The sequence below is a fragment of the Callorhinus ursinus genome, unplaced genomic scaffold (genome assembly GCF_003265705.2).
Source record: "Callorhinus ursinus isolate GAN/ISIS: 27379988/994484 unplaced genomic scaffold, GSC_fseal_2.0 scaffold121, whole genome shotgun sequence".
Lineage (NCBI taxonomy): Eukaryota > Metazoa > Chordata > Mammalia > Carnivora > Otariidae > Callorhinus > Callorhinus ursinus.
This window is the reverse complement of record NW_027397183.1, coordinates 281007-297903: the sequence shown is the minus strand read 5'-3', so window position 1 is coordinate 297903 and position 16897 is coordinate 281007. Positions and strand designations below refer to the sequence as shown.

Sequence of the window (16897 nt, the reverse complement as noted above, 5' to 3'; positions counted from 1 at the left end):
ATAACCAAAAAACTCAATTCTCAAAATGTGAGCAGCAATCAGTGGTCAGAAAACTATGGTCTCATGGACGCCTGGGTGGCTCAGTCGGTTAAGCGTCTGCCTTCGGCTCAGGTCATGATCCCAGGGTCCTGGGATTGAATCCCACATTGGGCTCCTTGCTCAGCAGGGAGCCTGCTTCTCCCTCTGCCTGCCGGTCCCCCTGCTTGTGCTCACTCTCCATCTCTCTCTCTCTGACAAATAAATAAATTAAAATCAAGAAAGAAAAAGAAAGAAAGAAAGAAAGAAAGAGAGAGAAAGAGAGAGAGAGAGAAAGAAAGAAAAAGGGAAGGAAGGAAGGAAGGAAGGAGGGAAGGAAGGAAGGAAGGAAGGAAGGAAGGAAGGAAGGAAGGAAGGACGGACGGACGAACTATGGTCTCAGAATCTCCTTCAGGGGAATGTATTTTTAAGGAAGCAAACCTTAGTAGTAATCTGCCCTACAAAGTGACTCAGAGACAGCTGATCAAAACACCAGGCTAAATGTAACAATAAAAAACAAATGTTAAAGGAGTACAACACATTAAAATAAAAACAGGTCTTAATATATTAAGTGCAAGTAATGGGTAGTAACCTCTATGAAGTCTGAAAAAGTGTTGGTCTAACAGAGACAAGGAAAAAGAACTGACAAATATAAATATTCTGCCATCCTAAAAAAAATTCTTTAAGGTGAAATGTGAATAATTCCTTAGACTTGTCAAAATCCAAGTGATATTTCTCCTGAAGACTATGCAATCTCTTTTGTTTATTCTATACACACCAAGAAACCATCTGATTGCTTTTGATTTCTTGTTATCTGGGAAATTCAAAGACAGCATTTTGCTAACAAGCAGAAATGAGTTTTCCAGTCCCTGAAATAGAATACCCCTAGCTGCAAATTAATAAATTAGTCTTCTGGCACAGGTCAGATTCATTGAAGGTTAGATAAGATGAGCTAGTCTATTCAGGACCCTATTTACAGCTGGATAAACAATCATTTGAAAGCTGCAGATTAGAGGACATACTTTAGACACTCTCACAAGTATTTGCAGAATGAATGAACAGGGGCGCCTGGGTGGCTCAGTCATTAAGCGTCTGCCTTTGGCTCAGGTCTTGATCCCAGGGAAGTCTTGCATCAGGCTCCCTGCTTAGCAGGAAGCTTGCTTCTCCCTCTCCCACTCCCCCGCTGTGTTCCCTCTCTCGTTGTGTCTCTCTGTGTCAAATAAATAAATAAAATCCTTAAAAAAAAAAAAAAAAAGAATGAACAATGTGAGACTTACCCATCTTTACATTTGCAAAGAGGTTTCACTCATGTCATTGAAAAAGCCAAAGAAAATAGATCTCATTTCAGGGTAACTCCCTAAATTGGTGTAAGGAATACATTAATAATCCCACAAAGGCTAATTAATCTCTGACATCTGATTTTTTTTTTTTAAAGATTTTATTTATTTATTTGAGAGAGAGAGAGAATGAGAGATAGAGAGCACGAGAGGGAAGAGGGTCAGAGGGAGAAGCAGACTCCCCGCTGAGCAGGGAGCCCGATGCGGGACTCGATCCTGGGACTCCAGGATCATGACCTGAGCCGAAGGCAGTCGCTCAACCGACTGAGCCACCCAGGCGCCCTGACATCTGATTTTTTTAAATGACAAAGCACTCTGTCTATATAGTAGAATCAGTGGAATGAATAGGAGTAGCCTGCGATGTAGCCCACAGAAACCACCAGCTGAAAACCTGATGAGCAGAATAAAACGTTATACTCCCTCTCAAATCAACGGGAAAAACCATCATTAGGAAGAAGCCACGCTAAAATCTAATCAAAAAGAAATCTATAAAATATGAAATTGTAATGTACTTTCAAAACACTGGGTGAGGGGATGCCTGGGTGGCTCAGTCGGTTAAGTGTCGGCGTTCCGCTCAGGTCACGATCCTAGGATCCTGGGATGGAATCCTGTATCAGGCTCCTTGCTCAGCGGGGAGCCTACTTCTCCCTCTGCCTGCCACTCCACCTGCTTGTGTTCCCACTCACTCTCTCACAAATAAATAAAATCTTAAAAAAACAAAACAAAACAAAACACAGGGTGACGTATAATGACAACTACTGTAAAGGAGAAACAATCATTGTAGAAGAAACAGGGTAGACCTGCTAAGCAGGCAGAATATGACCCATAAAAGTATGACCAAAAAAGATATGTTGTGTTCCATTTACATGAAGGAAAAGAAAAAAAGAACGTGAACTAAAAACTTGCAGGTACTACTTCCTGACATATTGGTATTTGTGCTTTGGAGCTTGTTTGGAGATTCTAGCAGGGGACCACAGCTACTCATATACCCTTGATGGAAGCAGGGTCTTCCTCTATCGGGGAAGGTCCTCCTCTTCTAGCGCACAGCTTGGGGAGGGAGGCACATGGAGCAGTGAGGGAGGAAGGGGAAATCAGCCTAGCCCACCAGATCTGCTGAAATCAACCCTGGAGATCAATGGGGTGACAGATGTCGCAGCCAGATCGCCCTCACAGCCACTATGTGTACTTTGGAAGGAAAGTTTCTGAGAAAGTTAGGGAAATGCTTAATTCTTTTTTTCTTTAATTGGGAAGATAATATGATACTATTAGATTTGCTTACTTTTTAAACATACATAATCCTGCCAAATACAAATATCACTTGTATAATATCCTGGCTCCAATATTTAACTGGCTTTATAATTTCAGGCAATTTACCTAGCCACTCTGTGCCTCAGTTTCTACTGTAAAATGGAGATTCACAGTAACTTCTCCATAGGGTTACAGTGAAGATTAAACAAATTACTATCTGTAATGCACTCAGACTAGGGCCTGGCACAAACTCTTAGCTATAATTACCACTAACGCATATATTCCATATACCTCTTAGAAACATAATTACAATTATCCATTCATTCAACAGAAATATATTTAGTATCCACTATAAAACAGACATTATTCTAGAAGCTGGGAATAGAGATGAATACAACACCACCCCAGACCATTAACCCCAGAAGTAACTTTAAAGGTTGTAAGAGATTTGGTCCCTCAAAAGATGCCAGACCCAGACAGAATTATAGGTAATTTCTACCTTTAGGGAACAGGTAATTCCTATGTTATTTAAACTATTCCTAAGCATAAAAAAAACAAAGATTTTCCAGTTCATTTTATCAAACTAACATAATCCTGATACCAAAATGTGATAAAGTAAACACAAAAAAATTACCAGCCCCCTTATGAACAGATGCAAAAACATTCTTTTAAACTTTTCTCCTTTCAGAAGCAACAGTTACATAAATGAAGTCCTGGATTAAATAAAAAAAAAAAAAAAAAAAAAAAAGTGGGCTCTAGTCAACTTTCATTATTTTTCTGCGTATGAACATGACAAAGGGTTAGGATATCCTCCTCCCATCCTACACAGGGCCAAGCAGAATGCAATTTTAAAAGTTTGTCCTTGCTGAACTCCAAAAAAACAAACAAAAAACTCCCCACAAAAAAACAAAAAGACAAAAAAACCGAGCCTCTTTTTTTTTTTTGTTTTAAGATTTTATTTATTTATTTGAGAGAGAGAGACAGCGAGAGAGGGAACATAAGCAGGGGGAGTGGGGGAGGGAGAAGCAGGCTTCCCGCGGAGCAGGGAGCCCGATGTGGGGCTCGATCCCAGGACCCTGGGATCAAGACCTGAGCCGAAGGCAGACGCTTAACGACTGAGCCACCCAGGTGCCCTCCAGCCTCTTGACAGTAAACCTGCAGAATGCTTCATCACCCCAAAAAAGCTGTAGATTTCAGCACATGCAACAACAAATATACAGGGCTAGTTTCTGCACTCCTCTTTTTTGAAGAGTTTATTTTACAATTATACCACACAGCATTTTAAACACTGACATATAACTCCCTAATAAGTAAGCAAAGATAAAAGTATTTATCTTACTAGAAACGAGAAACCATCGCTTATAGACTTCAGACATTGCTGCACTTCAACTTTCATAACATTCATGAAATAATCTTCAATTAGTTTTAACAAAATACTTTTTAAAATTTGATATTTGTATGTATTGTGAAATGATCACAATAAATCTAGTTCACATCCATCACCATAATTAGAATTTCTTTTTCTTGTGTTAAGAACTTTTAAGATCTACTCTCTTAGCAATTTCCAAATATAAAATACAGTATTATTAACTATAGCCACTTTGCTGTATCCCCAACTTATTTATATTATAACTGGAAGTTTGTACCTTTTGACCCCCACTGCCTTCACCCATTTTGCTCACCTCCCATGCCCCACTCCCTTTCCCCACCCCGTCCTGGCAACCATAAATCTGTTCTCTGTATTTATAAACTTGGTTTTAGGATTTGGGGGTTTTTTTAGATCCCACATGTGAGATCATATATTTGTCTTTTTCTGACTATTTCACTTACCATAATGTCTGCAAGGTCCAGCCACACTGTTACAAATGGCAAGATTTCATTCTTTTTTATGGCTGAATAATATTCTATTATATATCTATACCATGTTTTCTTTATCCACTTATCTACTGATAGACATTCAGGTTGTTTCTACATCTTAGCTATTGTAAATAATGCTGCAATAAACATGGGGGGATGTGCATGTATCTTTTCAAATTAGTGTTTTCATTTTTATCGGATTAATATCCAGAAGTGGACCTGGTGGATCATATGGTAGTTCTATTTTTCTTGAGGAATCTCCACACTGTCTTCCATACTGGCTGCACCAATTTACATTCCCACCAACAGTGCACAAGGGTTTATTCCCTTTTCTCCACATCCTCACCAACAATGGCTATTTTTTGTCTTTTTGATAACGGCCATTCTTTTTTTTTTTTTAAAGATTTTATTTATTTATTTGACAGAGATAGAGAGAGAGCACAAGTAGGCAGAGAGGCAGACAGAGGGAGAGGGAGAAACAGGCTCTCCACCGAGCAGGGAGCCCGATGCGGGACTCGATCCTGGGACTCCAGGATCATGACCTGAGCCGAAGGCAGTCGCTTAACCAACTGAGCCACCCAGGCACCCGATAACGGCCATTCTAACAGGTTTGAGGTGATATCTCGCTGTGATTTTGATTTGCATTTCCCTGACGATTACTGATGTTGAACATCTTTTCATGTACCTGTTGGCCATCTATATATGTCTTTTTTGGAAAAATGTCTATTCAGATTCCCCTGCCCATTTAGTCAAATTATTTGGAGTTTTTTGATGTTCAGCTGTGTAAGTTCTTTACGTACTTTGATATGAACCCCTTAGAAGATAATGTTGTTTCATTTTTAATGTATTTACATATATAGTTACTTTCTCCTAATGGCAAATGTTTTTGCATCTACATATTTAGTCAATATTGTTTACACAAGTAATAACATGAAACTTCTTTTCACAGTATGTCTAAATAAGGTAAAAAACGGGTAGGTTTATTTAATGAAAACTTTAAATGATAGGGATGCCTGAATGGTGCAGTCAGTTAAGCGTCGGACTCTTGGTTTAGGCTTGGGTGGTGAACTAAGGGTGGTGAGATCGAGCCCCACCTTGGGCTCAACACGCAGCAGAGTCTGCTTGGGTTTCTCTCCCACTCCCTCTTGCCCCCCCCAACCCCCATACACACCCTCTGTCTCTAAAATAAAATAAATCTTTTAAAAACCTTTAAATTATAATAATAATGATAGAATGGGGAAAAATCAGCAAGAGTTAAATGACTTTCTCCCTCTGCCTCTCACCCCGCTCTCATAATCTCTTTCATTCTCTCTCAAATAAAATCTTAAAAAAAAAAAAAAGCTAAATGACTAAAATATATAAAATGCTGATTCAGAGCCAAAAATCACTAAGTTCATGACACTCACCCCCCACAAAAAAAAGGTGTGTGTGGGAGGGTGCACGTGGTTAACATATCTTACAAGATCAGATCAAAATCTTCAGAAGACTGCTAAAACATTATTTAATGTAAAATAAATGTTAATCCTATGCTACAATTAATCTGAAGTAACATGTTACTTTTTCTATTAGCTAAAATAGCTAATAAAATATCTAATTAGCAGACACTAGCTGTCTGACCCCAAATCCATTCTCAACACCATTCTCCCTTGCCACCTCCTACTACAAAGGATTCAAAAGCTAAATCCATGCTCTCCCAGCTTTCTTTACAGTTGGGGATGGGAAACATGTAACAAAGTGCCCAATGAGTGGAATTTTCTTGGTAAGGAATATACAGGTGGGAGTGGGGCAATGGAAAAGATTTTCCTTTCCTTAAAAAAAGGGGGGGGGAGGGGAACAAATAAGCTGATGCTATCCCTTTTCCCTTTCTTCTTTCCTGAGGCTCTAAGGCAGTAAGCATGAGAGAAAGACCAAGAGAACCACAGAGATTCAACCCTAACATGGTTAAGATATAGAAATATCCTACTGCCACCCAGCTATAGACATCTTGTTATGTGTAAGAAAAAAAATTCTTAAGCCATCATTAAGTCAGGTTATATGTTACTCAGGTAATACAATTGTCTGTAAAGGACACATGAGAAAAGGAGGCTTGTATCTTTCTCCCACTCTGCTATTAGTTAAAAGGACAATGTAGTAACAGAGTAGACCACAATTTCCAATGGAATAAATAAGCAAAGCAACCAAGGAGGACTGAATCAAGCTAATGTGTCCACACTGATATTTTATTAATCTGGCAAGGAATTTCTGAGCAAAAGATACTAAAATTTGATCCCTGCCTACTTTAGCTGTTCATGGCCCAGCTCCAGGGCTGTGAGAAGAGTGTATATAGCCTAGTGCCTGAAAAATTCTAGGCATTTGATTAAATGTTAGTTACCTTCTCGTCTCAGATTGCAGACAAAATACAAGGCTGCCAAAGGGCATTCATACTGTTTTTTAAGCATTCATACAGTAGACAGAACAAATTAGAATAATTCTCCCCATTCCTATTAGCAACTAAAAAAAATCTTCTTGAAAGAATTTTATTTCCTTTACAAGACTCCTAGCAGAAACTGTGTTTGTCCGGTAGGCCAGAAATTGTCAGCTAATAATCAGAGAAACACAAGCTGATCACTTTACTCTGACACCCCAACTCTCTTATTAATTTAAGGGCTATGAACAAGGGTTACTGCCTAAAATGCTTAGATCCAATTACTCTGGTCAAATTGGGATTATGAGCATCAAAATGAATAATGATTAAAATAAAATCCATGAGTCCATGCTAAAATAAATAAGTGGGCTGATAAGATAGGGCAAGGAGAAGAAAAAAGAAGATCGGTATCTGTAGAAAGAATCATAGAAATAGAAAAATCATTATTTTACAGCCATTATAGTAATAATTCAGGCAAGAATCATCACGTAAAAAACTACTAGGGAACCAGATGTTCATTCAATATCCAAGTATCACCACAGATTATTTATTAATTACAGAGGAGAAAGTGTACCTTTACAAGAAAAGTTTGGCAGACAAGGCTTTAACCAAATGGTCAAACAACACTACCCATGATGGGGAAAGCTGACAATGTGCCCCTCTGCTGCGATAACTCTGAGAAGGATACATCATTTATCTAGTACTCTTGCCCAGATACTTAATCAGAATGAAGAAACAATCAGACAAATTCAAATTAGCGGACATCTTTAAAAAAACACACACACACAAAACCCTAGACTTGACTTAAAACTAAGGAAGGTCATGTGTGGGTTTTCCCTGATAGCATGAACTAAACGCCCAGCTACCAGCTAGCACTACCACCAGACATGTACACAAATAAGCCTACAGATGATTTCAGCCCTCAGGCTTTATGTGTTCTAGCTGCGATCCTAGACATCACACAGCACAGAGAAACTATCTCCTACCTTATCTGAATTTCTCAAAGAACTGTTGAGTGATAATACATAATTATTACTGTTTCAAGTCACCAAGTTTTAGGATAATTTGTTATGCAACAACCGATAACTAATATACACTCTAATAAGGCAGAATCTCAATTTTCCTCAGTAGTGCCTACCTCACAGTAGGTACTTCATAGTACCTACTATGGCATAGTATACTTCATGAATGCTAGCCACTAGTATTAATATAACTTCAACTGGTATAGTTAGAACTATGGTAGGGGAGTGCATGAGGTGCTTTGGGAGAGCACAAAGAAGGGCCTCTGACACAGTCCTGAGGTCACAGGAGGCTTCCTAAATTCAACAAAGGATTAATTGGGTTAAGAAAGCAGTAGAGGTATTTCTGCCAAAGGAAACAGATTAAGTAAAGGTAAACGAGCTAGAAACACCATGGTGTATGTAGAGAATGATAAGTTTTATATTGGTGGAATAGAAGGAGAAAGTGACAGGAAACAAGGTTGCAGAGTTCAGAAACATAGAGGCCCTTGTATATGAAGTTATGGACCCTATGACAATGGATCTTATAGAGAGAAGTGACAGAGATCTGAAAATTTAGGTAAGTAATCCTGTCAGGGTCCTGGGATTGAGCCCCCCCCCCCCATCAGGCTCCCTGCTCAGCGGGGAGCCTACTTCTCCCTCTCCCTCTGCCTACCACTCCCCCTGTTTGCACTCTCTCTCTCTCCCTGTCAAATAAATAAAATCTTTAAAAAAAAAAAAAAAAAAATTACCAGTGCTTAAATCTCACCCAGAATACTTGAACCGAAATCCTTGGGGACAGGGACCAGGTATCAGGATTTTTAAAAATACCTCAGTGACACTAATGTAGAGCCAGAGTTGAAAACCATGCTGCTACAGTGTGGGGGAGGTGGGGGAGCAGCAAAGGGGGAAAAAGGAAGCAGGGAGATGAAAATGGATGAAACTAAATCTCAGAGGAAATAGGTAAAGAATGAGTCAGAAACATGGGCTGATGGAGTTACTTTGAAAACAAAGGCGGGATACCTCATCTTAGGAGACTGGAAGGAGAAATAAATATTAATATAGAAAAATTTGACCCAGGGTTTTTGGGAGTTCATGTCTGAGGCCCCAATTTTCAAAATGAAGAATACAATCAGCTGCTGAGAATCAGCTACCAGACAAGAAATTTGGAGTGAAATTTGGCGGAAGTTCAAAATTATTTCCTGAGGGGAATGCAAATTAAAAGACTAATCAAAAGCATTGACAGTCTAATGGAGATTAAATACACTTTGCCAGCTGCAGGGGCACCAATGGGCACATTAATGATTTTCCTCCAGCAGTATTCAGCCATTCCCTCAGGGGAGGAACAAGGTAAAAGCAGACCACAGCACTGATCCAAAATTGGCAGTTTAGTGGGTAGGAGAAAATAAGTGCACAAGGGGTAAAACTGTAGATGAGCTGTAGCTGAGGAGTTCAACAGTGGGGTCCATACCACGTAGAGAAAGGAAACTACATGCGGTTTAACCGGCACAGATCTGCCTCTCAGCACCATACGTTATTACAAAGGTCTAAGATTTTTTGGCTTTTGTCCTTGACAATCCCATTAAATCAGATTTCCTATATCTTATTATTGTCCTAAGAAGAAATGTCTACAACTAACTTTGAAATTCATAAGATATAATATGAACTAATGGACAAATAAGTGGATAGATATGTGATAAAGCAAGTATAGTAAGCTATTAATAGTAAAATCTAGAAGGTGTATATATGTAAGAGAGTGTAGGCTCTAAAACAGCACTGTCCAATAGCACTTTCTGAGATAACGGAAATGTTCTATAATCTGTGCTGTAAAATATGGTAACTACTAGCAATCTGTAGCTACTGAACCCTTGAAATGTGGCTACTGTGACTGAAGAATTTTGAGTTTTATTAACTTTTAATTAATTTAAATCGATATAACCCCATGTGGCTAGTGGCTGCCATGCAGCACTAGATTCATACCTCCCTGGATTCAAGTAAATCCTGGATCTACCACTGATCCAGGTTATTTTATTTCTCTGAGTCTTATTTTATTCTTATATAAAGTAAGAATAGCAATAGCACCTACTAATTCATATGGATTAAATAAGCAGATAAAGCATGAAGTACAATCCTAAGCATATGGCAAACACTTTTAAAAATTCATGTTTATTATTCCTACAAAATGGGCTCTATGAGATCAAAGGTCAGCATCTGTTTTGCTCACCACTGTATCCCCAATATCAAATAGAAGTGTTCCAGCATAAAAGACATTCAATACACATTTGTTGCATGAATGCTTTTACAGTCACAAGACTATATTTCTATTAAATTTCATATTAAGTCCATTGCTCCAATCTCTTGAGGTCTTTTTGAATCCTAATGTTGTCCAATATACTGGATATCCCTTTCAGTATTTTCTGATAAACAAATGTATCACCTATATATTAATCTAAGACATTAATAAAATTAACCAGAGACCTATATCATTAGTTTTAGCATCCTTTAGTTTATCATCATTTGTTAACTGGTAGCAGTTGAGAAGAAACATTCAGTTTAACTTCACCTTCATTCTGTTTATATCTCCATCTTGTCCATAAAGGTAAGAAGTATAAGAACCTTATAAAGATTAGATTATGCCAATACATCCTTCATTGAAACTACCCTTAAAGAGAACTTAAAGAAAAAACTCACCCTTCAATAGCTGGGGATCTATCAGGACGAGTACTTCCTCGTGATCTGTATCTTCGAGTCATTGGCAGCCGTGGAGGACGACTTGGTCCCCAGAAGTCAGTGTGAGTTTGGTGACCCCTCTCATTGGCTCTATTATCTTGGTCCAGTGGATTGCTACTTAGAAATGGTCTAAAATCTGGGAAAAACATCGTGTGGTCCAAATGTTCCCAGAGCTAGTAAAAACCAGAAATAAACAACACGTTACTGGTTTCAAGATCAGAGGAAAGAGGAAATGGTAAGAATAAATACTGAAAAAGGAGGAAAAAAGATTTTTTTGGAATAGTTTTTAACAGTTCGAAATTCAGCAGTTCCAAACTATAGACTATAGAAGTGTATATTTCCCTAATTTCATAGAGGAGAAAAGAAATGTCTTTCAAGTGCATACATGGTGTGTGTGTGTGTGTGTGTGTGTGTGTGTGTGTACGGGGGGGCACTTACGTACTGAGAAACTTAAATTTCCCTCATACAGAAACAAGCCAACAGCTGGACCCTTTCCTTAATAATGACCTCATATCCACATGCCTCTGGCCAGTTTCCCCTTCTGAAGTAAAAATGTGAGCCAGACATACCATGGACTTCTGTCCTAAGCACAATCATTTAGATCATCATATTCTTGTGCTTTGTCACAAATAACATCCACATTTCTACTATATAATAACCTAAGATTTAAATAAAATGGATGTAGTTACACATTTTTTACAGATCATTACTACAAAGTGGAGACAGAGGACTACAAAATACTTCTATTAAGGGACATTGTCAAAGCTGTGCCAAAGCAGTGCAGGAATGTTTGATAAGACTATTCTGTTGTACATATTTTATCACTCAAAGGGTGTTGTTGGGGGTGTGGGGACAGGAGTAGGGGGGATGTGTGTTTGGAATTATTCAACAAAGAGTGAATGGAAAAAAACAAACCACAACTGAAATAATTTAAATTTTATTTATCTGTACACCAGATATTTTAGAGTTCCAGAGAATACTACCTATTTCACTCTATCCAACCAAGCACATAACTCTGGTTACATCCTGGTCTTTTCATTTTGTTTCAAAGTTTTAAGTCTAACAGACAAACTCATTATTTAATGTATATATAATAAGAGGGACACAAAACTGCTCAGCACATGACCTTAGGTCTTAAAATCCTCACAGCCCTCCTGCTCCAGACTGATCATTTCTTCCAGAGACCCATACTAACAACAAGCCTCCTCTAGAAACATTCAGAGAACGGATTAGCAGCCCAGCCGCATGTTAAAGCTCATCTGATTTCAGACCCCACTCTAGTCTCAACCTAACATCCAATAACTTGTCAAATCGATTCTTGAAATTAAGGAGTTTGTTTAGGTTTGTCAAAAATGTTATTTTTGCCATTTTTTCCGGTTTACATTTTGCTTCTTGATTTTCAAAGATGGTTCCTCCTCCTTTAAAAAATACACAATAAATATATTACAAAAATGTGAACGCAGAATATAAAATATGAAGTGCAATACAGTCTCCATTCATTCAGCCATGACCAATCCCTACCCCTAATTCCTACTCAGAGGTTAATTTGGTGTATAGAATTCCAATCTTTAAATATCTTTGTGTTAACACACACACACACACACACACACACACACACACACACTCTCTCTCTCTCTCTCTCTCTCTCTCTCTCTCTCTCTCTAAGTCAACAAATGAAACATTTAGCATGTACTCTGTCCCAATCACTTTCTGGGAACTATTTAAGATATGGCAGTGAATAAGATGTTATAAAAAAAAAAAAAAAAGAACCTCTGCCCCAATGGATTTCATTTTTAAGTCGGAAGAGATGCTATCCCTCCCCACAAATGGAAGGTGAAAGAAACTGTAGATAGGAGACAGGGATAAAAAACATAGAAGAAAAAGAGGCTTGCATTGACTCAGAACAAAGTCCTATCATTATTTTCAAGAGCACCATAATGGATGTTTTATATTTTATGTAGTCTTTAACATTTCTATTATGGTATCTAGTATCTGATACATGTAAAATATAATGAGGTATAAGAAAATAAAATATATACCCATGTAACCATCACTAAAGCCACTGAAACCCTCTGTGTGTCCCTCCCTGCCCTAACCTCCAGTAACCACAACCCGTAATTTTTTGTTTATTATCCCCTTGCTTTTCTTTACAGTTTTACTAGAAATGTATATATCCCTAATAAAATGTGACTTATGAATTATAAAAGTGCCTTATGAAAGCACTTGCTTTTTTGGCTGCACATGTTGGTGCATTCATTTTCACACACATTTTATACCACACTTTTAAAAATCTTTTCTCCTCAATAAACATCTAGATTGTTTCCAGGTTTTTGCTATTACAAACAGCCAGTGTGAACATTCATATATGTGTCATCTGCTGCAGAGATAGAAAAGTCTCTCCATTTAGCAGTTTGTACAACTTTATATGTTCCATATATCTTCAATTTTACTAGGTAATCCCAAATTGTTTTGCACAGTAACTCTCAACTCACACATCCACCAAGAGTTTCCAACGTACCAAATCCTGGCAAGCACTAGATATCACAGGGCTTTTGTTTTTGCTTTTAGTTTTTACCAATCTGCTAGACAGAAAATATATCTCATTGTAAGGTTTGTTTTTTTTGTTTGTTTGTTTCTGGTCTATAAGAATAAATAGGAGAGTTTATTTAAAATGCATATTCTTTGGCCCTACTCCAAAAAGTAAATTCAATAGGTCTACAGTGAGTCTGAAAGACTCCCTTTAGCCTTTCTTGTATGGAAGGTCTATTAGCAGTGAAATCCCTCAAATGTTGTTTATCTGGGAATGTCTTAATTTCTCCTTCATTCTTGAAAGATACTTTTGCGAGTTTGGTTTTTTTCTAATTAAAGGATTTTATTTATTTGAGAGAAAGAGTGAACAAGCAGGGGGAGGGGGGAGGGCAGAGGGAGAGGGAGAATCAGACTCCCCACTGAGCAGAGAGCACTCCAAGGGGCTGGATCTTGGGACCCTGAGATCAGGACCTGAGCCTAACGAAGGCAGACGCTTAACCAACTGAGCCATCCAGGTGCCCCACTTTTGCTAGATTTTGAATTCTTGGTTGGCAGTTTTTTCTTTCAGCACTTTAAAATGTCATCACTGCCTTCTAGCCCTCAATATTAACTCAACCTTGAATTCTTTTTTTTAAGATTTTATTTATTTATGTGACAGAGTAAGAGAGAGAGCACAAGCAAAGGGAGCGGCAGGCAGAGGGAGAGGGAGAAGCAGGCTCCCCACTGATCAGGGAGCCCAATGCACGGCTTGATCCCAGGACCCTGGGATCATGACCTGAGCTAAAGGCAGATGGCTTAACCCACTGAGCCACCCAGGCACCGCGCCCCCAACCCTGAATTCTTAGGATGAACACAAGCTAGCTTATAACACATTGCTGCATTCTATTTCTGGGGTTTTCTGCATCTATGTTCATGACAGAATTGGCCTCTAATTTTCCTTTTGTGTACTATCCTTGTCTGATTTTGCTATCAAGTTATCTTAGCCCCATAAAATATATTAGGAAGCATTCTTTTTCATATGGACATCCTGTAGCATAGAAATAGAATTACTGGGTATGAGCATTTTAAATTTTGTTAGAGAATACCAAGCTACCCTCCAAAGGTCTATACCAATTTATACTCCCGCCAGAGTACAAGAGCTTACATTCTCCCATACTCTTGCCAACACTGTTTTTTAATAACTTTTAAAAACTTCTGATGTCCAATTGGATGAACAAAAAATAATATGCACACTAAAAACATTAATAAGATTTCTCTAAATACTAGTGAAACAAAGCACCTTTTCATTTTAACTGCCATTTTTACTTATCATCAGACTTATTTCCCTTTCTAGGGACAGTCCCACCTCTGGTAAAGATTGCTGGTTTCTAGTATGAAAAGTGGTCTACAACACAAAGTTTTGCTTGTCCCCCAATTCCAACGTAAATGCAACATTTAAATATCCAAAACTGTACTTGCCTTTAATAAGTGAAAAAGTATTATCCCCTCCACGTTTTCCATCATCCAACTCACTTACATAAACTATAGGAAATGTACAATTCCCTTACTATATGAATAAAGTTCTAGAAAGTTTGCTCACAGAAAAGAACTCTCAAAGCAATCATGATAATTAACATAAAAACTAAGTATCTGAGAATTTTGACTAGAAGAAAAATCAAGTACCAAACCAAGATTCTAATATCAATAATCTGCACTGATAATTATACAACTTGTTATCACATCTAATACATGTAAAAATTCTGAAGGAATTCAAGATTAGAAGCAGCTGCAATATCAGCATGAAGCATTTTGCTACTTGTTTGGAAACTGAAAATTAGCATAAACAAATAATAACAATCAATGTATCTGTCCCAAATAGTGCACGTTGGCCACAGAACACAAGATAAAAAGCACACTACACAAATTTATACCAAATCAACACTAAGGATAAGAACAGCTTCAGGTCATTTGCTTCTGAGTAGACTTAAACAAGCATAAGAGAAAAAAAAATAACTCTTCCATAAAACTGCGGGTTCGGGACATGGCTTATGTATAAGTAAAACCAAAGACCACTATTACAAAGTTTTGGTGAAACATCCAAAAGATTCACAGAGACTGTTTATTTGACAAGTTTTGCTTGAAAAACTGAAATGCTACTCTGAATGGAGGTAAAAAGACAATGCTTCTGAAAATACCTGTGCTGAAATATTTACAATATAAAAAACAGGATGGACAATACTTTCCATTTAGCAGAATTTGCCATTAGCTAACCATGATCACATCAGCATCTCTTAAAATATTATGGTCTGTTCCTCAAAAGTTAAACAGTTACCATAGCACCCAGCAATTTCACACCTAGTTATATATCTAAGAAAACATACGTTCACACAAAAATTTATACACAAATATTCCTTATTCATAACAGCTAAATAGTGTAAACAACCAAATGCCCACCAACGGATGAGTGAATAAAGTGTAGTACTCTATACATACAACTGAAATACTATGTAGCCATAAAAAAAAAGAATAAAGTACTGATACATGCTACAACATGGATGAACCTTGAAAACAACATGGTAAGTGAAAGAAATCAGTCACAGGAAGCCCGATGCAGGACTTGATCCCAGGACTCTAGGATCATGACCTGAGCCGAAGGCAGTTGCTTAACCAACTGAGCCACCCAGGCGTCTGCTTCTCCCTCTGACCCTCCCCCCTCTCATGCTCTCTCTCCATCTCATTCTCTCTCTCAAATAAATAAAATCTTTAAAAAAAAAGAAAAAGAAAAAGAAATCAGTCACAAAGGTCACATAATGTATGATTTATATAAAATGTCCCAAATAGGCAAATCCAGAGAAAACAGATTGGTGGTTACCTACGGCTGAGGGAACTGGGAAGAAAAAAGGAGTGACTACTAATGGATACAGGGTTATTTTTTGGGGTGAAAAAAGTTTTAGAATTAGTGGGGATGGTTATACACTGTGAATATACTAAAACCACTGAACTGCACACTTTAAAGGTTAAATTACAAGGTGTGTGAATTATATCTTTTAAATTAAAACACTATAGTCTCAGGTGGCTCAGTCGGTTAAGCATCTGCCCTCGGCTCAGGTCAGGGGTCCTGGGATCAAGCCCCGCATTGGGCTTTCTGGGCTCTCTACTCAGCGGGGAGTCTGCTTCTCCCTCTATGCTTTCCCTCTCTCTCTCAATAAATAAATAAAATCTTAAGAAAAAACAAACTACAGTCTCACAGAGATAAATCAATTGAGAGTACAATTTTGAAAAAGTTCACAAGCAACTTTATGAAAACATTAAATCAAGATAAAAGAACACACCCATCAGCTCCAAATGTTTTCTAGTGCCCCTTGGTAATCCCTTCCTCCTGCCCCTAAGCAACCACTGATCTTCCTGTGGTTTGCATTTTCTAGAATTTTATATTTTCTAGAATTTCATGTAAAAACGATCATATTGTATGTACTCTGGCTTCCTTCACTCGATTATTTTGACATTCATCCATATTTTACCAATGGTTTATGCTGAGTAGTATTCCATAATATAAAACTATACCACAATTCGTCTACCCACCTACTTGTTGATGGGTTGATTTTGGTTACTTCTAATTTTTAGCTATTAGAAATAAAGTTGCTATGAACATGTGTATACATATTTATATATGCAGATTCATCTTTTTATTAAAAAAAAACAGCTAGTATGTTTTCTTAAGTGGTTGTACCATTTTTTTTTTAAAGAAGGAATTTTTTTTTTAAAGATTTTATTTATTTATTTGACACACAGAGAAAGCG

At 37.7% G+C, this 16897-nt stretch overlaps 1 protein-coding gene across 1 annotated transcript in view; it reads right to left on the bottom strand.

Annotated features, from left to right (window-relative positions):
• Positions 1–16897, bottom strand: part of RNF115 (ring finger protein 115) — a 65074-nt gene that overhangs the window by 16853 nt on the left and 31324 nt on the right. Inside the window, exon 4 of the mRNA XM_025858460.2 lies at positions 10551–10762. Coding sequence (XP_025714245.1) covers positions 10551–10762 — 212 coding nt within the window. The remainder of the gene's footprint in view (positions 1–10550; positions 10763–16897) is intronic.